The 23,960-nt window shown below is 33.5% G+C and overlaps 1 protein-coding gene across 1 annotated transcript; it reads left to right on the top strand.

The window, feature by feature from the left end:
* Window positions 1-13,987: 13,987 nt before the first annotated feature.
* On the top strand, window positions 13,988-22,818 carry LOC110686393. Its single transcript, XM_021863003.1, has 8 exons — window positions 13,988-14,310; window positions 16,744-16,835; window positions 17,414-17,561; window positions 17,913-18,044; window positions 18,139-18,288; window positions 20,023-21,534; window positions 22,122-22,255; window positions 22,346-22,818. The coding sequence occupies exons 1-8, from the start codon at window positions 14,203-14,205 to the stop codon at window positions 22,491-22,493; spliced, it is 2,424 nt and encodes an 807-aa protein (XP_021718695.1). The 5' UTR covers window positions 13,988-14,202; the 3' UTR covers window positions 22,494-22,818.
* The last annotated feature ends 1,142 nt before the right edge of the window (window positions 22,819-23,960 follow it).

Raw genomic sequence — 23,960 nt, 5'->3', positions numbered from 1 at the left:
TCCTAAATAATTGGTCCCATGACGTTTGTAGACTTTTACAAACTTGCAAAGTACACTTTCTAAATCACTTAGAGGAAAACTTATTATAAATGAAGTCTAGCTAATTAATTATATGTAACCTATATGAAAAGAGTTAAAATAATTATGTTTTCATTGTTTGTTGTCATTATAAAACAAATTACTTTCTTAAACGCAGTACCGGAGTGGCAAGGTTTAATGCGATTATTGGAGAGATGTTTGAAATTTTCAAAGCAAGAAGATATGATAAGTTATAATTTCATTGAAACTTACTTTTCAATCAAAATAATGAAGAAGGTTATATTTCTTTACCATACATTTTCATTTAATAGGTTATCTAGTGCGTATTTGAGGTTTAAGAAGGGGAATATTGCTGTAAAGATGAACCTTGAACCTTATGTTGGAAGTTATTTCATCGGCCTTCACAACATTTAATTTAATTGCATTATTTCTAATTAATTGATTATACATGATTTCTTATCAATTTATCTTTATGTATGCTTAATGTTGCATTTGTTGAGAAAATGTCCTTTAGATGAGGCATGAAATAATCATGTAGTAGTGTTTATAATAAAATAGGATTTGGTATTATACCACTAGTTAAGGATAGATGCATGAGACACATTTTCAAACTAACACTCTTTTCCTAAATTTATGCAGATATGCTTGTTTTTATGCTTAGAACCGTATTAATTCCTGTACTTTGATCTCAAATATTTGATTACCTAACAATTTAAATAAGGTATTACCCTAGTTTTTATATGGCTTGGTATTTAGAAAAGGTCTAATGTGAAGTATTAATTTTTTTTAGATTATTTTCTAAATGGCTTTTTTCTATACACATACATGATTAGGGGTGGCAAAAATTGACCCGACCTGAACCCGACCTGAAAATAACGGGTTTGGGTTGAGATTTTTGACCCGAAAACTTAAATGGGTTGACACGAACCCGACCCGAAATTAAATGGGTTAGGTTAAGGTTGAAAATTTCAACCCGAAAATTTAAAAAAAAAAAAAAAAAGAAGAAGACTACTACCAACCCAAGCCCAAATCTTTAAGCATAAACCCTAACTCATTTTCACTCTCACAAGCCATCACCTACATTTTCTCTTTCCTTCTTCTCCTTATCTCTCTTCACTCATTCTCCTCCTTCTATATCCCTCTTCATCCATTCTCTTCTCCTTATCTCTTCTCATTCGTTCTCTTCTCCTTCTCTATCTTCCTCTAGAATGCTTCAATTCATCCAGAAAATCCGAATTTGAACTTCTCTTCTCTGATTTTTGTGAATTTTGTTCTTTATATTCGAATAATCCTTAAAAGCTCCTATTTCTCTCTCTTCACGCCAGCAAGTCAACAATGTCACGTGAGTAAGCTAGCCACTGTCACTGTCACAGCAAGCCCGACCGACCACCATCACTGTCACCGTCTATTGTTGGGGTTTTTTGTACTTTAGATCTAGTTTAAATTTAGGTTAGATTGTAGATCTAGTTTTATTTTTCTCAAATTTCTGATTATAATTTTTTTTGATGAAATTATAATGTAAGTATATACATTTTGTTACTGGTAATCGCCTATCCTTCATCGATCTAGTTATTCTGATTTTTTACATATTTTTCCTGGTTTTTTTTGTTTTTTTTTTTGCGATTTGTTTGTATTGTTTTCTGGGTTTTTTGTTTGAATATTTTTCTGGGTTTTATGATTGATAGATCCAGAAGAATTCAAGGAATGTTGTGTATAATATGTTAAAAAAATTCGAACAGAAAAAAAAACAAGTCGAATCAGGTCATTTTCGGGTTGACCCGAACCTGAAAATACCAGGTTCGGGTTGGGATTTTCAACCCAAAAACTTAAATGGATCAGGTTCGGGTTGGGGGTCACCTGACCCGAAACTAGGTGACCCGACCCGACCTGATCCGTTTGCCACCCCTATACATGATACCACCTATACATGCACCCAAATTTCCTTGCTCAAATTCAATTATTAAGAATTGGATATTTATAATTAAGCTTTATAGTAGGTAATTAATCTAATCTATGCTCAGTTCATTTTTGTCAATTGTTTCAGTGATTCTTAATTGGTCACTTGAGATTTTCATATATTATCTTTTATAGCTTGATGATATGAAAACTAATAAAAACATTTGACAAACATAATTTGAACTTATTATCCACCATATTAATAATATTTATACATATTTGTAACTCATTATAAACCCCTATGAAAAGTACACTTTGATTGCAAGTTCTCTTGTTTTTTTTTTTTTTTTAATGACAATTTTACATCCTTTAATCGTGACATTAAAGTCAATCGAGATGAATAAAGATCAATTGCGTTAACAATTAATAGAGATGAGACAATTATTTTGTTAACGAGGTTATGTTTTGTTTTTACTCATTTGATTCTATGTTATGAACTTGTTAAGCGATTTTGTCTATGTACTTGTATCAAAAAAGTAATTATGTTGAATCCTAAAGATAAAGCAATAACAATTACCTTGATATATGTTTTATTTGTTGATGCATGGACTACATGGTTTATAACTAAAATTTCACAAGCAAATTGCTTAATTTATATAAGATAAACAACACCATTTATGATATACTTAATTTAAAAAAAATATTTAAAGCACTAATTCATTGCATATGCAAAGAATTAAATAAGTGGAATATAACTTGCAACAATGTGTGCATGTAGCTATAGATAATAGAATCACAAAAAAAAAAAAAAAAAAAATAATTAATCGCTTATGCATATAACTAGTTTTTTTTTTTCTTTTTTTTTTTTTGTGGGGGGGGGGGGGGGGGGGGGGTTAAGTTTGTTGTCTTAAAGCTATAAATTTGTTTTGGTGTTTTTTGGGGGTAATATAAGTGCTAAGGATTTAGACCTAGCAATCTAATTTGACAAACAAATTAAAGAATTATTAAAAAAGAAATTAATTAGGAATAACAAATGTCCTCATAATAGTCCATCATTCATGGTAAAAAAATAATGTAGAAGAAAATAGAGGTAAAGGTAGAATGGTCATAAATCATAAGCAACTAAATGATGATACCATGTTTGATGGCTATTATATTACTAATAAAACTGTGCTATTTAATTGAGTACAAGGAGCCACTTAGTTTTCTAAAATGGATTGTAAGAGCGATTATTTGCAGAGTAGAAAGCATTTCGTTAACTGCTTTTAGTGCCCGTCAAGGACATTACCAATGGTTAGTAATGCCCTTTAGCTTAAAAAATGCACCACAAATATTTCAGAGAAGAATGGATAATATCTTTAGAGAACTTAATCATTACTGTTTAATTTATATAGATGATATTTTCATCTTCTCAAAAAATTTAGAGCAACATAAGATTGACCTTAAAGCTATAACACAAAAATGTGCTATTGATGAGTGTCATTTATGGCACTCATTAGGGGTGTTTAAAAAAAAAAAATTCGACCCGATTGACCCGACCCGATGTCCCGAAAATTATCCGACAGGTAATTGGTAATTTTTTTTTCAAATTTCGTGTTGGGTACCCGACCCGCAAAAATACTCGGGTCACGGGTCGGGTCATGGGCCAAACTTTAAGTTGCTCAGGTACCCGTTGATCTGCTAGCTAGCTTTTGTATTACAGTAGCAGCCCACCATCTCTCCTCTTCAACTCCCATCCCCTCATCCTTTCTGAGCAATAATAAATCTGCTCAACAAATCTTTATCTTCTTCAAAATGGCAATCAAGCTTAAAGAGATCGCCATTATCAATCTCGAAATCACTCCTTATTAGCATATGAAAATGCGCCTCCAATTGATCCCAATATTCTCAATTGAACCCCAAATTTCCCTTTTATCAATATTATACACCTTAGTACTCTCTCTCTCTTCCTCAACAAATCCCATTCGACTCATCGTAGTTCTGCGAACTTCGACTTGATTCATGGCTATGTGGTAGACTGGCAGGGAAGCAGGTTGGAGAGAAAGAAGAGTGGGAAGACAATGGTTCTTATTACTCAATGCTCATGATGTTAAACAATCAAAAATTGGTCTAAATTGTTGTTATATTGAAGATTTTAATTGTTGGATTTGATTTTTAAAAGGTTAGTTGTATACAAATTCAAAAGCATAGCTACAAGGTCAGATGGCCTATAATGTGTGTCTGTGTTATTTTTACTTTTTAGGAAAATAATACTTCGGTTTAAGCGTAGTATATGTCTAATTATGCTTTAATTTTGATGTTCGTTTTCAAAAAAAAAAAAAAAATCGGGTAACCTGTGACATGATTTAAGCGGGTACCCGATAACCAGGTACCCAGTTTTCTCGAGTCTGGTAATGGGCCGAGTTTCAAACTACCTGAAGATCCGGGTACCAAGATCTGAACACCCCTAACACTCATAGAGTAGTATTTTAGCTTGATTTTCCTTTTTTTTTTGTAGCTTTATTCATTAATAATGGCTTAGTTTTGTTTCTTTGATCTTTAGTTTCCTTATTCTTGTTTATTTTGTGTTTTTGTTCAATTTCATTAGTAGTTACTCTCATCTTTTCTCTTTCACTTGCTTCTCTCTCATTGTTTATAGGTATAAGGCAAAGATCGGGACTTGATTTCGATGACTTTCTAGGGTTGAAGAGGCCTTTGGTGCAAAATCTTTGCACTTGGAGAGCTCAAGAGGCAAGAAAATGGCAAACTCCAAGTTCACTTTCAAGAATTTGGGTGTTAAACCCACAAAAATGACATTTAGGGACTACCATACTTAGTGACTATCACGAGGCTCGGTGCTCGGGCACACATTCCATTTAAGCGTACGAGGAGAACGCCCTGCTCTAGGCAGAGCGAGCGCACAACAAGCTTGTGCGGGCGTGCAGGTGTCTTTCAATTTGCGAGCGCGCATCTCTGGGTCTCAGTTTCTGTACCCAACATTTCACGGGCGCGAAAACTTAAACGATGGCACGCCCAAGTGGGTTTAATCCGATTTTTGTTTAGTTTTTTTTCTTAGTTGGTTATACTATAAATAGTTTTTCTTCTTTTATTTTTTAGGAGAAGATTTAGATGAAATTAGTATTAGTTTTAGACTTTAATTTTCTGCATAATTAAAGAGACAAAGTTCAGAATTCAACATTGTGATCTTCAATTACAATCAATTCAACTTCAATTTCAATTTGATCTTCAAGTTTAGTAAGATTTCTATCTCTTGCCTATAATTTTTTTGTTTGATGATATTGTTAGTTGAATCTCATTGCTTAATTAGTTGACTCAATCCTCGAATTTAAATCAAATGTTGATGATGATTGTGATTAGAATAGTTCTTGTTTTCTCTTTAATCATACTTAGTTAGTAGAATTCTTACTAGGGATTAGGGTAAAACATGTTAATTGATCAGGTTGAGCCTTATTTGGAGATGTTGCCCACAGGATTAAGTTAGGGTGGCTTAAGTGGAGAGTGGCCACGGGAGTGTTATGTGACCGAAGCATTCCCTTACAATTGAAGGGAGAATTCTACCGGACTTCCATAAGACCAATGTTACTCTATGGTACAGGATGTTGGGATTCTAAAAAGAGCACATTAACAAGATGGAGGTTACGGAAATGAGAATGTTAAGGTAAATGTGCGGGAACACTCTAAGAGATAGAATCAGAAACCTAACGAGGTTACTCGCAAGAAGGTAGGTGTGGCAGGCATTGCAGACAAACTAAGGAAAACCGTCTGCGTTGTTTTGGGCATGTAAGACGGGGACCCGAGGGTGCACCGGTACAAAGAGTGGAAGGGTGGGACCATGGAGGGCTTAAACGAGGGAGAGGGAGACCGAAAATGACTTGGTTGGCAGGAGTTAGGAAGGATATGAAGTATTTGGATTTGTATGAGGATGAGGCATTGGATTGTAAGGGATGGAGGAGGAACTTTGTCGATGATTACACTAAATAATCAATTTTGGTTCATGTAGCCGACCCCACTTATGGGATTAAGGCTTTGATTGATTGATTGGGTGTGGTGATTAAAGTGGTTAGATGAGGTTTGCATTGTGCTTGATTTGATTGGTTTGGCCACCCTTGATGTTAAGAATGTTAGCATGATTGAATTTAATTGACATGGGAATTGATGTTGAGTTCATCACAGATGGTTGAGAATTTGATCATGTTTCTTCCTATTGACTTGCTGTAGAGGGATCATGGTTAGATGATTTGAGGATGATGGATTGAAGAATTCTAATTACTCCTACTAGGGCTATTACTAGTCTGATCTTTGCTATGCTTATATCACTTGATTTCCATGCTTAGCTTGCTTGATCATGATACATGTGGATCCTGACTCCCTAGTGCCTCTTTATCGTTTGAATACCGTCTTGCTAGTTGTTGCTTGAATTAGATTAGTTTAAATTCTCAATTTCGACTTCGGAATAGCTTAATCTTAGGTTAATTGCATTGAATTATCCATTTCCTAGTGGTTCGACGCTTAACTTGCCTCTATACTTGTATGAAGGTTTGTTAAGAGATTATAAATTTGGTTGGCTTTAGGAAAATTAATCCACTAAATCACTTGAAAGAATTTTTAAAATATTGCAACACAAAACTCACCTAATGAGTCACCTAATATGTATAAGGCGACTCGACAGGTTTTCGAGTCGCACCTTATACACATGTGACTTTGAAAATATAATTTAAACCACTAAATAAGTCGGGTTATAAAGTCGCATGCATATATATGGTGCAACTTGTAAACCTATCAAGTCGCCTCATGTATATTAGGCAACTCGTTAAGTGCTTTGATGATTTTAACCCCACCATAACAAGTCGCCTAATAAGTATGAGGCAACACAATAGGTTTATAAGTCGCACCCTATATACAGGTGACACAAAAAGTTCGACTTATTAGGGGTTTTTTGTAGTTGTGTCTTGTATTGGTGAAGCTTTCCTTTGCATTAGTGCCCATTGGGTTGATGATGATTAGTTTATTCAAAACGTATAATTTCTTCTTAAGGTATGGAAGAAAAGCATACCGGTTTTTACATCAAAGTTTGTATTATGGATTGTTTAAGAGAATCACTTGAATGATAAAGTTTTTTCTTTGTCTCTTGATTAGGGGTGGCAAACGGATCAGGTCGGGTTCGTGTTTGGGTTACCTACTTTTGGGTCAGCTAACCCCCAACCCGAACCTGATCCATTTAAGTTTTTAGGTTGAAAACCTTAACCTGAACCTGATATTTTCAGGTTCGGGTCAACCCGAAAACAACCTGATTTGACCTGATTTTTTTATTTTTTTTTACCTGAATAACCTGATTTTTTAGCCTGATTTTGAGTTTTTGACTACTTAACAGTTAACAAAACCTGATTTTTTTTTTACCTAATGTTTTCAAAAACATGATTTTCAAACTTAAAGTTTTCAAGAAAACCAAATAAAGTCTAACAAGTCTAAATGTCTAATTAACTATTACATACCAAAATAAAGTCTTAACAAATTACAAACTACAATTAAAAAGAAATAAATGTTTTTAAATAAACTTCATAGTCTTCATGAGTCAAACAATGTTTGAAGAAGCATTTGGACTCTCATCTAAGTGTTCAAGTTTGGGCGAGGTATGTGGTGTGTCATCATTGTCCCCCACCTTAAGCTTCATAACTGATCCACATAACATTTCCATTTGAGGATCCATATTTGCTACAAGAAAAAATATAGCAAATTACAATCAATAATACATGACATGTACTAAAAATAAAAGTTAGAAGTATTGTATTACTTCATTACTTGTACATTAAATCATTTATTACCTTCCCCAAAGTCTCAATCCCTTAAGCAAATTATAGCCTCCGCCGTTTCCGATTTTAAAGAACTTCTATAACAATCAAGCACCCGACTTCCAGTACTAAAAGTTGATTCGGAGGCCATGGTTGATACGGGGACAGAAAGAACATCCCTAACAATTTTAGCTAATATAGGATAACGGACCGAACAAGTTCTCCAATAAGACAAAATATCAAGGTTGGTGCCTCGATGGATAAGTGGCTCCTCATAATACATATCAATTTCAGATTTGATTGCCACACTTGATTTCTCTATAGAGAGTATCAAAATCCTATATACCAAGATTAGATTACATGAGTAGCATGACACAGAAAATTAGAAATTAAAAATCAGATTATAATACAATAAATTCAGATTATATGAATAAAAGATTATTATCAAGACATGCAATAAACATCTACAACTTCTATCATTTATGATTTTCATATAATAATCTTAATTCTTAAGTACAAGGAAACAACCGAACAAGTCACAAGTGTTTACCATCATAAAATCATCACAAGGTTCATTGGAAGCATCGGAAGCATTAGTAGTGGGAATAACTTTGCTCGATGAAGAATGAGAGGATTCATAAGCCTCGTACAACTCCCATAGAGCATCCTTAACCTTAGAGAACTCAAGCTCATATTCAACACTATGCCGACCATATATCCTCATGTAACCCCAATTGACACATTGCAACTTATATCGTGGATCCAACACCACAGCAACAACCATAAATGTACTAAATTCTTACCAATATTTTCCAAATTTCTCATACATCTTACAAGCCATTCTTTGCATAAAAAGATCTGAACTTTTCATTTCATTTTGTAACAAAAACCTAACCTGCAAGACTCTATGAAAGTAGAGATTGGAAGTTGGATATTTGGTCCTGGAAAAGGCAAGTGTGACATCATGAAAACTTTCAAAAAACTTGCATATTTTCTCTACTCTACCCCATTCTTTCGTAGAAGGACAATGCACATAATTGGCATCAACTTTTTGAAAGTGAATTAAAGCTTTTTTAAAATACAAAGCACAATCAAGCATCATGTAAGTTGAATTCCATCTAGTAGGAATATCTTGTTGTAAACTTCTAGTAGATTGTATTTCAACATGTGATACACAACTTAAAAACCTTTGTTTCCTAGCTTGTGAACTCTTACAATACTTGGCACTCTCTCTAATCTTATACACAGCCTCATCAATCTCTTTTAAACCATCTTGAACAATTAAATTAAGAATGTGAGCACAACACCTTACATGAAAAAATTCCCCACTACTAATCAACTTAAGTTCCCCTTTTAGATTTTCAGCAAAAACATCATATGAAGAAGCATTATCTAATGTATTGAAAAAATATTTTTCTGAATACCTCATTCCTTTAACAAACAATACACATGATCACATAAATGAATTCCTGTATGGGGAGGACTAATGAAGAAAAGTTCAAGATCTTTTTTTGCAAACACCAAGACTTATCAACATAATGAGCTATTAATGAAATATAACCATCGGTGGTTATAAAATTCCAAAAATCAGAAGTCAATAGAATTCTACTACAAGTTGAGCCCAAAACCGCTTTTAATTTCTCTTTCTCTCTTTTATACATCTTAATTAAGCACATCAGATCTGATAGTATTTCGAGTGACAGGTTTGAAATCAGGATGCAAATAATTAAAACATCTCCTAAAACCCTTGAACTCTACAAACTGAAATGGCATATCATGCTCCACAATAGTAAGAGACAATAATTCACGGAAATAATCAGCATCAAAATTAGGCAATCTATTTCCTAAACTAGAGGATGTTTTCTCTAATATCATTTGACCAACATCCCTAAAAGACCTTCGTTTACAATTTTTCAAATGACGATGAAGATTCCCAGTTCCATTCTTACTATCACCATTAAAAAGTAAACCACATTTTTTACATTTGCAAATCAGATTACCATTTTCATCAGGCTCGTCTAAAAACTCAAAATGCACCCAAACACTAGAAGAAAGCCGACGTTGATGTTTCTTACAAGTAAGAATCACATGAGGTTTATCAGAATAAGTTTTATGGTTTTTACCCTTTCCTTTGTCTTTTATTGTAGAGTCAATCTCCTCCCCTTCCCCGGAAGAAAGCTGTTGAACATGGGTGTCCATAATTATTGCCAAAAATTATAACAAAATAAAACATTTAAAACAAGACAAAAACTGATCTAGTAGTAATTAGTAAATGACTAGTAATACAAATATACAATAATTACATTCTCACAAACTTGCAAAATATACTAAAGAAATAAAGTAATAAACTACAGAAATGAACAACATGAAGTATATGAAGTTAGGCTGTGAATCTGTGATTCGTCAACATAAAGTATATGAACAACAATATAAATTAAACCTAAAAATCAGAAATTATATGAACAAGAACAACAATATAAATTAAAAATTACATGAACAACAATATAAATCAGAATTATATGAACAACAATATAAATCAGAATTATATGAACAACAATATAAATCAGAACTAAAAATAAAAAAATAAAGACATGCAAAATACCCTTTCCCGTCAAACAACAAATTAGCAACAAATCTACCCTTTCCCATTAAAAAAAAAAAAAATCAACAATAGAAATTAACAACAAAAATTTTAGGCATATTAAGATTATTATCAAGCAAGAGCAACAACAAAAATCAAATACTTAAACTGTATTTAAAAAATAAAAAAAAAAACAAAACAAAAACAAATACAATTAACAGAAAATTACCTTTGAGCTTTGACGGCTTGAAGAAGGGGAAGATTTAAAGATGGAGAACTGGAGATCGAAAAAAAATCGAGATGGAGAATTGAGATCGAAAAAAAACCGAAACGAAAACAAAAACAATTAACTAAAAATTACCTTTGAGCTATTGAGAGCTGAGACTGAGACGTTGAGCTTGAGAGTTGAGAACTTGAGAGTTTAGATGAGAATGGAGAAATTCAGCGGCTGCGATTAGTTAAGAGTTTCACAATGAGAAACAGAGAAATTGAGAACGAAAGAATGAAAGATTTGAGGAGAGAGAAAATGTGAAAAAAATGAAAAACGGTTGTTTTAAGTTTTTAGGGTTTTAAGTTTTCAACTTTCAATTTGGGCTTGGGCCAAGTAATTTTTTTTTTAAAAGACTTTTTTCGGGTTATAAGGTCGGGTTCGGGTTGACCCGACCTGATTTTGACCCGAAAATGATTTTGGGTTACGTGGGTCATTTTCGGGTTGAAATTTTCAACCTTAACCTAACCCATTTAATTTCGGGTCGGGTTCTTGTCAACCCATTTAAGTTTTTGTGTCGAAATTCTCAACCCTAACCCGCTATTTTCGGGTCGGGTTCTGGTCGAGTTTTCGGGTCGGGTCAGTTTTTGCCACCCTTATCCTTGATGATATAACTACAAACACAAAGTGCATTGACTATTTGAAAACTGACTCCGAGTTGCATTTGTTGTTGGGTGGTAATCTCTTGCATGTTAGATGCATTTAAGCTATATATTTATATTTTGATTCAACCATTGGCCCCCGCAACTTAAAAATCCTGGCTCTACCCTTGTACTTGACCCCGTCAAAATTTATCAAATGTATTTTGACCCTGTTAAATATTTTTCTAGACTCGCCACTGCACCACAACATTTTCCTTGGCTTATATAATAGAGATACTATAGATGAAGTATTATTTTTTATACTACATACGTACTTTTTAATTTTTTTTTTTCCCCTAGAAAAGTACCTTGCGAGTATAAGGGAAAATTTGAGAATTCCACTGACTAGGGGTGAGGATCAAATCCCTCTCACGTGAGTGGAAGGAGAGAGCCTCCAACAATTAAGCCAATTTTGATTCTCATTTTGTCCCTAATTATATTCAACAATTGTGTTAGGTAATCTCACACTACTTATAATGATCCGGGATAGTGACTCATGAAGAATGACAAATGTTATTGCTTTGAAATTTTAATAAATATATAAATAGACGTCTGATATGATAGTGATTGAAGTTCAGATATAAACGATATACCTAATAATTTAAAGAACTCATTAATTATCTTTAGGGATTGGTAAAAGGCAATAATCAAAATATACATTAACAATCCCCATCTACACAATTGATTATGTTGTACTTAAATCAAAAGAGGTGGATTTGGTTTACATATATCCATTAATAATTTGAGGTGGTAAAGGACCAAAATTCATGAAATTGGCAGATATGAAAAAAATGGGATGGACATTAGCAAAACAACGTGGTACTTATTATAACCGACAACTACAACCACTGAACCACACACCAAGCATGACAACGTAGATGTGGAACTACGTAAACTCCCCATGCTATTTATTTATTATTGTTTAAATAAAATAAAATATATATAATTCTTAAAAATTACTTGTATATATGTTTCCACCGTTCTTTTAATGACACGGTTGACTGAAATTTATCAAACATTTCTTTCACGACTCTGTATATATCGTGATTTATATGCAATGAAAAATTTAGTCACATATGATCATATTAAATACGTTTTGTTATATTGTTTTAAAGTTATCAGTTTTTAAATTAATTACTTATCATTCTTCAATAATAATTTGTCGTTTTTGTAATTTCAGCTCACTTGCTAATTTATGTTTTATTGGGAATGCATAAAAAATGTGAATGAATGTAAGATAGTATTGAGGGTTTTTTTTTTTTAATTTTTTTGTTTGTTTGTTTAATTATTTATTTATTTTTTTTTTATTTTTTACGGAATTAATATTGAGTACACTACGCCAAAAGGTTTAAATGACAACACCTAATTAATAGCACTGTTTAAAAAACGCTGTTGTTTTTATAGTAGTTGAATTGAATTTGGTGGAAAAAAAAAATTACGTTATTTAACAGCAAGACGTTATTGATTGATTCGGAACAAATAATTATTTGATGGCATCAACCTTCCAGCCATTATAAGTGAATTCACAGCGCTTAGTACTGAATGCTGTTAAACTGGACAACAACAATAGCGCTTAACTTAAGTGCTAATGTGCTATTATTGTTTTAGCAGCACCTATAATCAGTAGCGTTTCAAAAGCGCTGTGTTTTAATTAAAAAAAAAAACGCTGTTAATTAAGCTTTTTGGTGTAGGGGTAGTTGATAAAATTAGTGTAAAATAGTTGTAACTTATAAGGGGGGTATGGTTCATAGCACTGATCTGATTTGAACTTATTTTTTCTGATCCGATCTGATATGATATAAAATTACTTTTTTTTCTGAAATAAGTAAAAATAAGTTGACCTAAATAAGGTCTAACATGCAATATTATATATTGACCAATGTTGGTGCTTTATATTCTACGAGTATATTATAATTAAAGATGAAACAATCATGTATTGACTTGTTAGATAGAGCCATCTTAATGTACACTCTAATTTTTAAACATCAACTTGTTATTAATTATACTTATTGATAATTAAATATATTTGTAATTAAGATTTTGCGTTGGTAGATGTGCCAATTAAAATAGGGCATTTATTTTGAAATAGAGAGAATACTTGGATGTCTAGCATCAGTAAAGCTCACTTTTCTCTTAAGGTTTCCAAAATTCATACCTTGGACTCTTGGAGGTTTAAGGTATGAAATTTATACGTATTACATTACTCTGCACCAAAATTTTGTGAATCAAACACACGTAAATAATGTTAGGGAGGTGGGAAATTAAGATAGTATAATGAATTTTCCAATAAAAAAACGTAAATAAAGTAAATGTGAGTCGAGCATTCTAAAACACCTTAAAATATAAAAACAAGGAACGTGGTCAAGATCAAATATGTTTATAGGTATATCTCAATATAATTTATATAAGATTTGAACTCATAATTTCACGTAAGAAATCCCATAAAAATCTCACATGTTAACCAACTAACTGTGAAAATTTGTTTGATAGCAAATGCAAAATTAATGTTTAAACAAAATCAAGGGGTGACCATGGCCTACCCCAGCCACCTCCTGATTCCACCCTGTTATCAAAAAAGTATTAATAATTGAATTTATACAACTGTAATGAGCAAACGTAATTAAAGAAACGTCTTAAAAAGAATAAGAAGACGTACATTTTTAGTAAAAAAAAATGACACACAGACAATAATATTAATAGAGTATAATTGCATATCACACACACACTATATCAGTGATATCACCATTAATTTAAGGCATATATCTTCCCAGAATAAATTATTTGTCTTTTCTACTTTTTACGGAGTATTTTTTTTTTTGAAATTAATTATTATCAATAATTAAATAATAAAAAGAGAAAAAGGGTGTAGACTTTGAGGATCACATCTCAAAATTTCACCAAGTACCAGCAAAAGCCCCACACTTTCTATCTGTCTACTCTTTCTCTCTCCTCAAATTTTTTGGCGGGAAGAGTTTGCGACGGCGGAAGATGGCCGACGGTACGGCGGCGTCGACGGTGGTTGTAGAAGATAAGTCGCCGCAAAGGATGTCGTCAACTGAGTCTAACTTCCGTGAGCTTGACGATGCTTACTTGCAGGTTTTTCTTTTTTATATTTTATTTTTAATTTGGGTTTTATTAGATTGATTCTATTTTTAGTGTGATATAAATTTTAAAAATTAAATATGCTATTATTTTTTTATTTTTTATTTTTTTTTATTTTTTTTTTGTTTTAGCTAATAAATATATCAAGTTGAATTACTAATTACTACTGAGGAAGTTTCAATTTTGTTGATTTTTATTTGCAAAAAAATAAATACTCATGTAAACTATTGATTTGAGAGAATAATTAAGTAGTTTTGAATGTGTAGAAATTGAATGTTTTTTAGGTGAAATGAAGCACACCATTTATTCAAACTAAAAAAATTCAGTATTATTAATAATAATTATAGAATATATATTCAATTAAAGCAGTAAAAAGTAAAACTTGGTAATAATGTAATCTAGCGTATTAAAATGAGTACAATATTTTAACACCATCACAGAATTTAAACATTAGAAATAAATGGGAGTATGTGCGTTAACACGGGTACAATCGCAATCTCATAAGTGATATTTTTAGTATAGAATTAATTAAAGTCGAGTATTTAGCAATGCTGCTATGTCAATTGTCAAATAGACAAATACCCTTAAGCTTAATTTTTGTAAAGCAATAGAAGAAGGTTAGGAATTTAGATATTTAAATGTTCATTGATTGATTTTTTTTTTGAATGCTATTTAAATAATTTATACAGTACATTACATTAGCATGGAAAAAGATTTCAGATATTATGGCATGAATTGGAAGTTTAAGCATATTACTGCTTTTTTCAAAAAAAAAAAAAAAAAAAAAAAAAAGAATTTTTTTGACTTTAGTTTAGTAGTCATTGGCTTGTAATTACTCCGTATGAAAAATGGGTTCAAGTTTTTCAACCTTTTTTGTTTTGAAAATTGAAGTAAGTACAACTGTATGTCCTTTGAATCTTTGATCATAGCTCTCTTTCTTTCTTTCTTTTTTTTTTTTTTTTTTTACTTTGTCCAATAAGTATTTATTGAATATATTAAATGTGTGTAGTGATTTGAATTTTTAGATGTGGATCTATTCCAAAAAAAAAAAACCCTAGGTGTGGATGATATGTGCTCAAATTCCATAATGAATTAGTGTTAGAGATATGAGATATTGGAAAATATACATGTGTGATATATTTTTCGTAGATATCATTAAGGGAATAGAATATTTAGGTTTATTTTATTTTAAGATATTATTTAGAGAATATATCTTTAAGATTTATGGTTAGACTAGTATATCTTTTAGGAAGATTGTTTCCTATCTTATGAGCTTAGATACTGTATAAATACTCTACCTAATGATCAATAATACACAAGTCATTCTATTTTCTCATTCACCCTAATTTGTCATGGTACCAGAGCCAGGTTTGTTGGGCCGTTCATACCTGGGCATTTGTCAATGGTTAAGGGGCCTCTATTGGATGTTCATTCCCAATGAGGATTATATTGTACCTTCTGGTGTGCTCTAAGTTCTAAGGACACTCACAAGTGAGGGAGTATTGAAACCCATTGTAACCCACTTGTGAGTGTCTCACATTGGAGAAAGAGGAAAGGTGGTTCCACTTTATAAGGTAGAGGAGTTATTCTTACTATTGCCAATTGGTTTTAGTATGGAAGCTCCCAAGCCTTATTTGTGGACCAAACTCTCCTCCTTATTTGAGTTGCCCAATCCCATTTCATAATATCTCAAAATTTAATATGGTACCAGAGCCAGGCCCACGGTTTGGGACCTTTAATGGCTTGAGTGTATTGCCAGACCCATGGTTTGGGACCTTTAATGGCATTAAGTATTCTTGGCCATATTGAATTGGATCATATGATCCTTGAGTTAAAAAAGGACCTTACATGTGAGGGGGAGTGTTGAATATATCCTACCAAATAACACATGTAAGCGTTCCACATTGATAAAAGTTGAGAGAGTAACCTCCTACTGCCATATGGTTTTGGGATGGAATCTCCCTTAGACTTGTGAAGTGGACTCTCTCTCTTGGTTTGCGGGTGCGGCTCACACTCGTATTTAACATGGTAGGACATCATACCTTGAAACGTGAGTACAATGAATAATCATATATGTTCGTATTAAAACCAAGATATGATTTAATGACTAGAAAATCCTTTATGTCCTAAATTATTAAAATCCTATTTGATAAGTTGGTTGATTTGCCTGTCATGTTACTCTTTGAATGTGACTACTGATCCTGGGTGAAAGGAGTACAACACATGGAGTCAAATATGCTCTTATTGTTAAGTACCAAGATATGATTCGACAGTTAGGAAACCCTTCAACCCCCCCCCCCTCCCCCCCTTCTCTCTGTTTTTTGGCTTATTTTGAGTTTGACCTGTAAACTTTTGAGAAACATTGCATATTACGAAGTAGTATATTACATATCAAGTTCTAATGTTTTATTGTACTTTATGCCTCAGACTCAAGCAAGAATATGGCTTGGAGAAGTGTTGCAGATAAGATTTGATGAAGAGATAGACATCTCAGATTTACTTGCAGATGGGGAGCTACTGTAAGATCTTTTTTGCACTTAATTTATTGCATTTTGTTTCCTCTAACTTGCTGTTGTTGTGTTGTACACTCTCTTAACACTACTCATAATTTCATGGAAAGCAAAGTACATTTTCTTTGGGTCAACGTAACTGAGAAGCTGAGAGAGGGGGGGGGGGGGTTCTTGTACACGTATAAAAGGCTAGAGCAGTGTATCTTACCTTTTAGCTCACAAAAAAGTTTGAGATGCCTTGCTTGTGAAATTTTTAGAAGGTTAGATGAACTTAGCTACTCATTAATTAGACGAATCATGCTCTATTAATTTGCAAAATTCTGTTATATATTATAGATTTTTAATTTAACCTTGGGGTGTTATCTTCTTACTGTAAGTTGTCCTAATAATTAGTGATTATAAGAGTTAGCTCTTATTTCTCTTAATTAACAGCAATTTGAAAGAAGTAGCAACAGTTAATTATGTGTCTCGAGAGTACAAGTAGTTCTACGTGTATTTTTTCATGTGCTCTATTTTGCTTTTGCCTTGGTCCTCAATTTGATCTTCAGTTGACGGATAATTTGCTTTCATTCTATTTGTTTTTGTAGATTTGAAGTGTCTGAGGTGATATCTAAAAGGATACCATTACTTCATGTAGATGATACTCAGAACAAAGTGTATGAATGGAAAACTCTTGCATCAAACAAGAGCACTCGGAGATATATGCCCTATTATAATGTTGATTCTTTTTTAAGGGTAGGGATTACACCAAGGACCTCTTTTTACTGATAGTCTGATACTGCACTCATGCTTCTTTTTTTTTTTTTTTCCTTGTGCTCATAATCACATCATCTTTTGTATAATTCCCTGCATTTTATTTAATTTGTGGTCATTTACTGTCCAGGCTTCATTTTATATTCATCTGCTAAGTTAAGAAATTGCAACTATGAATTTCCTCATTAGTGGATTACTGTTGAATTAAATTAATTAGGCATTAACCATCTGAAACCTGTCAGCATGAGCATTTGAGTGTAATGGTGTCTAATATTAGAAATATTAGCAATGCCTGTATGTTTTAAGGTTTTTAAGATCCTTTTCAATTTGCAGATGTGCAAAAATCTTGGCATAGATGGGATTGATCTCTTTGCTCCCTCTGATGTTGTGGAAAGGAGGAACACTCGAAAAGTTTGCATGTGTTTACGTTCTTTATCAAAAAAATCACGGTTAAGAGATTTAAATGTAAGGTCTCCAGCATCATTTGTGCATAAAGTCTTTTTTTTTATGTTTCATATTGTTTAACTGATTGTGTAGTTGTAATTGTAAACGTATGTAGGTTCCTGATTTTGATAGTGTCACTTGCACTCTAGCAATGCCGACTGACATGGTTGAAGGCATTCGGAAGAGCCTAGAGATGTCACAGTCAACCTCTTCACTCTCAGCTGAACAGGAAGTAGAAAAAGTTTCAAGGGTTAGAGTTTGGCAGGTATGTTTGTAAAGTTGGACGTGTGACAAGACTTAAGGACAAGTAATCTTACTACTCCCTTCGTCCAATTTTTTTTTTCCCCATTGAGTTGGGTTTTTTTTTTATTTTTTATTTATTTATTTTATTGTTTTTTGTTTTTTGTTTTTGGTTGGTTGAGCTCTTTGGTACCTATTTATAAGAGCAAAGGGGATGCTCAAGACTGCTCAAATTATCGAGGTAAAACTAATAAGTCACTCTATGAAATTATGGGAGAGAGTGATATATTTGAGATTGAGGAAATGTATGAGAATCTCCAAGAACCAATTTATGTTTATGCTAGGACGATCTACCATGGAAGCTATGCATTTGATAAGGAAAATGTTGGAGCATTATAAAGCGAGAAAATTGGATATACACATGATTTTATTGTCTTGGAAAAGGCTTATAGTAAGGTGCCAAGAGATGTACTTTGGTGATTACTAAGAAGGGTATTCCTTGTAAGTATGTTGACTATATCTAGATGTCAAGACATATATAAAGACTTGCAGGGGGGGTAACAAAGGATTACCCTGTTAACACCAAGAGTTGGCATTAGTCCTTTCCTCTTTGCAACAGTGGAGGATAAACTAATAATACCAATACAAGATGAGATACCTTAGTGTATGTTGTTTGCAGATGATATTGTTATTGTGTTAACGGATGAGACTAGAGTTGGGGTTAATGCCAAATTGGAGCAATGGAGGAAATCTTAGAATCTCGGGGTTCAGATTAAGTCGGAGCAAGACTAAGTACATGGAATGTAGTTTTTGCACTGCAAGGAAGTCAAGTGGGAATACAATGATGTTGGATGGTAAGGAGATTTCCATGACTGCGTATTTTAGATACCTTGGGTGGATTTTGCAGAAGATTGGAGAAATCGACCAAGATATAAACCACATGATTAAGTTAGGATGGCTCTAATGGAGAGCAGCATCTGGAATATTGTGTGACCGGAGCATACCTTTAAAGTTAAAGAAAAATTATATCGGATGGGTTTTAGGCCAATGTTGTTATCTGGGTTAGAATGTTGGGCATTCAGGAAGGATCATATTAGGAAATTGGGAATAGCGGAGATGCGTATATTGAGATGGATGTGTGGGAACACCTTAAACGATAGAATTAGAAATGAAGATATCAGAAGGAAAGAGTCGCAGACATTGAGGATGAAATAAGGAAGACTGATTGCGTTGGTTTAAGCATGTCAAGCAGAGATGGGAAGGCACACAAGTAAGGGAAGTAGAGTGTTGAGATGAGGGGAGCTTAGAAGAGGGAAAGGAGGACCAAAGATAACTTGAATGGAAGGAGTTAAGAAGAACATGAAGAAATTGGATTTGCAGGAGCATGTAACATTGGATCAAAGGAAATGGAAGGAGAGGAACATGTAGCAAACTCCATTTTTGGGGTTGAAGGTTTTGATTGATTGATTGGTGTGTGTGTGTGTCTTTTTTTTTTTTGGTTTAGTGGACTTCATAAGAGACTAATTGCTGGGACCAATGTAGTAGATGTGGGAGGAAATTGGTGATCTTTCCAGCCAATGATAATATGGGGCAAACCCAAAGGGAAGCAAACAAAAGGGGATGGGAGGAATATATTTGTTTCAGTATTAGCCGAATTGTTTTACTTCCTTTTTATAGAGAAAATGGAAAATATATTTTATTGCAATTGCTCTCAATAATTTTGCTCTATTTCCTGACAATCTGTAACTACCATTTGCAGAGGATGTCTAATTCAACCTCCGCAGTTAGTAATGGTTACTCAGACAATTGTGATGAAGCTGAAAGCAGATTTGTGGTTGCTGAATCTTCTGGATCATCAGACTATGCTTATGATGCTGAATCTCCTATTATTTCGGGTTCACCACAAGAAGTCGGAGAATATAGTTCAGAATTACAGTTAAGTATGGGAGCAGACTTCAAAAATGAGGATGATGATCAGTGTGAATACCTGTCTCCATCTAACGCTGAGTCTGTTGGTTCACCTTGTTCTCATTATTACAGTGATGGAGAGCTCAGCGTGCCATCCTCGAACGATCTTGGCTCTCATATTAGCAGTAAAGTTCCAAAACTAAATAGTGAGACTAATCATGGGTATCAATTTGGTGATGTCAGGCATGTCCCAATCAATTGGGAAGATAGTCATTTGAATCTTGGAAATGTCAAAGATGCCAACGATGATGAAGTTGATTGTGTATCCCATGATAATATAGATGTAGATACAACTTCTTCTCATGATATTTATCTGATTGGCGATGATATTTGTAACAAAAATCTTGGAACTTCAAACAACCTTTCTATAGTTGACTGTGATAAGAGCTCTGAGTTGGGTGAACCCCCTGAATGTGCTGTAACAGGTGGATTTCATGTTGTTGAGGCTCCATATTTGAGTGATACGGATGTACCATCGGAGAATAACTCAGCCAAACATGAACCATTTGTCCGTGACATAGTTCTTGATGTCGGCGAACCCTGTTTTCATGGGAAGACTGATGACAAGGTTCTTTCCAGTGAGCTTCTAATACAAGGTCCTTTTGTTTCCAAACCCTCAGAATATCCCGATTTTTTGTATGATAGTGAGAATCAAGCATCTAATACATGTACAGAAGTTTTAAATGTTGGAGAAAATTCCTGCTATGATAGGTTAATTAATGGGAATGCTACTTCAGAAGATGTGGCAGGTCAATTGAGGTGTCATGAAGAGAAGTCTCCTTGTTCTGTTGATTGTGATGGGCACAGTTGCAATTGTTCAAGTTTGCTGTCTGTTAAATCTAATGCTAATGATGATCAGTTGATTCCTGCAAGATTTGTTTCTCCAAGTAGCACTTCCCCATCACTTCTTGAAAGATACACTATTAGCTATACAGAGCTTCATTGTTCTCCGATACAAAATGACAGAATGTCATTTGATGACAAGAAGATCACACCAGATTTTAAGGATGTCAATGAAAGTAATTTGTCGGGTATGCCTCACATGAATCTAAATTCTGTACCTTATGTGGTTGTGGCTGAGAATGGCACGAAATTCTTAAATGATTGTCATGATGCCATGAAGGGATCTAAGAGTCATAATGCTCTTGTTGAAAGTGTTGATGACAAACTTATTAACACAGATAATGCAAATCTTGTTAATAGTTTTGCTTCAGCCCTTTGTGATCCTCAGTCAGGAGAATCCCCTAAAATTGTGGAAGATACAAATCATAAGCATCTTTGCCGTGTGAAAGACGCAGAAAAGGTGAATACTACATAATCAGCTGATGATCTATTTGCATGTGACCTCTTAACTCTTTGGTGTGAAATCTATGCTTCTTTTGCTGTTTACTTGGGGGAAAAAAAATACCTGCCTTTTTAAAAAAAAAAAAAAAAATTTCCCTTTGCTTTTGAAATTACTTCTATTTTTACCTCTTAACGGGTAATTTTTAGCAAGATTGCCCATAGGCATTTACGAATTTAGGATTTACTAATTGAATTCCCCATTTATTTTGCTGTTACTTTAGTAGTATATTTCTCTCCAGGAGTTCTGGTAATCTGTTAGGTTCTTTTCTCCTAACAAGTCTTTATCCCAACCTTTTTGAACTTGCTGCTCTTTGCTTAAACTTGTTGATATCATGTCTGAATTACTAAAACTCATTTTTTTTGAAAATAATAAAGCCCAAATCTTGACTGGTTAGAATTAAGGGCAAGCATGTTCTAGATCTTTACATAGACCATGCCAATCACAAAATTCATAGTGGGTGGTGTTGGCTGATTTCACATGACCTGAATAGCTATTTTCTGGTTCAGGAAGCTAATATGCTATTTCATTTGACTGACTTCATATAGGGAGAGTCTGATTTTGCAAAGCAAGAAGATACCGAAAAAGATGTACCAGTGCATAAGCCCCAAAGGAAATTGTTGAAGTCAGTTGTCAAGGGCACTGCACTAGTAGGCATTGCTGTTTTCTTGCTCCATCTCAGGTACGTATGGAAAAGTCTGTCCAAATGATTAACTTTTTGTTAAAGCTATTTCCAAGTTCTCTTGTTGAATTCATTATCTATGCATTACAGAAAGAACAGACGTGAGAATCTCTCTGAAGCAAAGAAGCGACCAATTCACTTTGTGATACAGGGTACACCTAAGCCATTGCAGAAGGGTAATAAAGGTGGAAGTACAAGCAGTGTATATCCAGCTGAGAAGCTTAAGCTTGGTATATAGACTACAATGGTAATTGAGAGTAAGGCTGATCAAGCTTGAGAATATATATAAAAATGAGGTGTAGGATATGTCCATATATGCTGTTAATGCTGATAACAATGGTCCTAGGAGCTTATTCTTATAGAAAGAAAAAAAAAATGATCATAGCGGTGAAATTTGGTGTAGAAACTCTCGTAATTGGAGCGATATTTTCTTTTGTAGATCATTGTCGTTTAACCTTCTGTTAGCTCTGCAACTGCATTTAACTTGTTGTGGTTTGAGGAAGCTGTTTTTATTCTTTGCCTCAGAAATCTTGTTTAAAGGGATCAGGAAATTTTTGATAGTCTGCCTCATTGTTGGCTTCTTGTTCATTCAAGTGAAGATGTTTTTAATTGTAGTACTTGCTGTCTAGCTGATGCAAGATCTATCAATAAAGTACAGGAACAGTAATTATGTTCATCTCCAAACATCCACCATCATCTTGTAAATTTCAATAATGAAAATTAGAATTAATTACCCCTCTTCCCCCCTCTTTGAAGGGTATTAATTTCTTGACCTAATTGTGTATTAAAACATATAATTTTGATCTTTTAGTAAATTAACCTGCATTTATGTTTGTTAAATGTAAGTGGTAATGTTGTTATTTTATATTATGGAAATTTTCTTTATGGAAAATTTGCAATGAAGGACCTTTTTACAGGGTGACTTTGTGAGGAGGACCTTTATTTAAGACAAAAATTGTGAAAAAGGGTCTTATAAGTTGAGTTTGGTTGTGAAGGGGGACACAGTGCTTTTGCGGCCAGTCAAAGTTTGACTCCAGCGTTAGACTTTCACGCGCCTAGCACGTGATACTTAAAAAAAACTGTTCCCCCCCCCCTTTTTTTTTCCAATTTTCCGATCTACTTATATAAGCGTGTAGGCCAACCCTTGAATCGGCCCTTGGACCAACCATTGCTGGTGGGCTTTACCTTAAAAAATTTAAACCCGACCCAACCCAATCCATTGGTGGTAGGCCAAGCCTAAATAACCTTAATGCCTATGAGCTTAGCCCACGAATCGACCCGACCCAACCCAAAGCCATGTTTGTGCATTAGTATTGATGTTTATATGTCAACGAAAAAATATTGTCAATCAAACTCATACTATCTACATTGTTTGGGTATCATGGCCAATTGTCTACCTTTTTCCTTTGATATTCGCCAATTAATACACTTGTATTTATTTTTGTATAATGTTGTTAAATTATTGTAATATCAGATCCTTTCAAAAAAAAATTAGATTGGATTGAGAAAATACAAGTTTATTATACTGTAAATTTTTTATTACTTTTTTTTTTTTTTTTACCATTTTGACATTTGTTTATCAAAATAATACATTGAATCGATTAGTTTTTGACGGATTATATTGGATCAGTTAATTTTTGACACCTCACGCGCCCACTCCGCCGTCTCTATTTTTTTTTTTTTTTTTGAAAAGGGGTGATATCAC

This window comes from Chenopodium quinoa, unplaced genomic scaffold (assembly GCF_001683475.1).
Source record: "Chenopodium quinoa cultivar QQ74 unplaced genomic scaffold, ASM168347v1, whole genome shotgun sequence".
NCBI classification, from domain to species: domain Eukaryota; kingdom Viridiplantae; phylum Streptophyta; class Magnoliopsida; order Caryophyllales; family Amaranthaceae; genus Chenopodium; species Chenopodium quinoa.
This window is presented reverse-complemented; position numbering and strand designations above follow the sequence as displayed.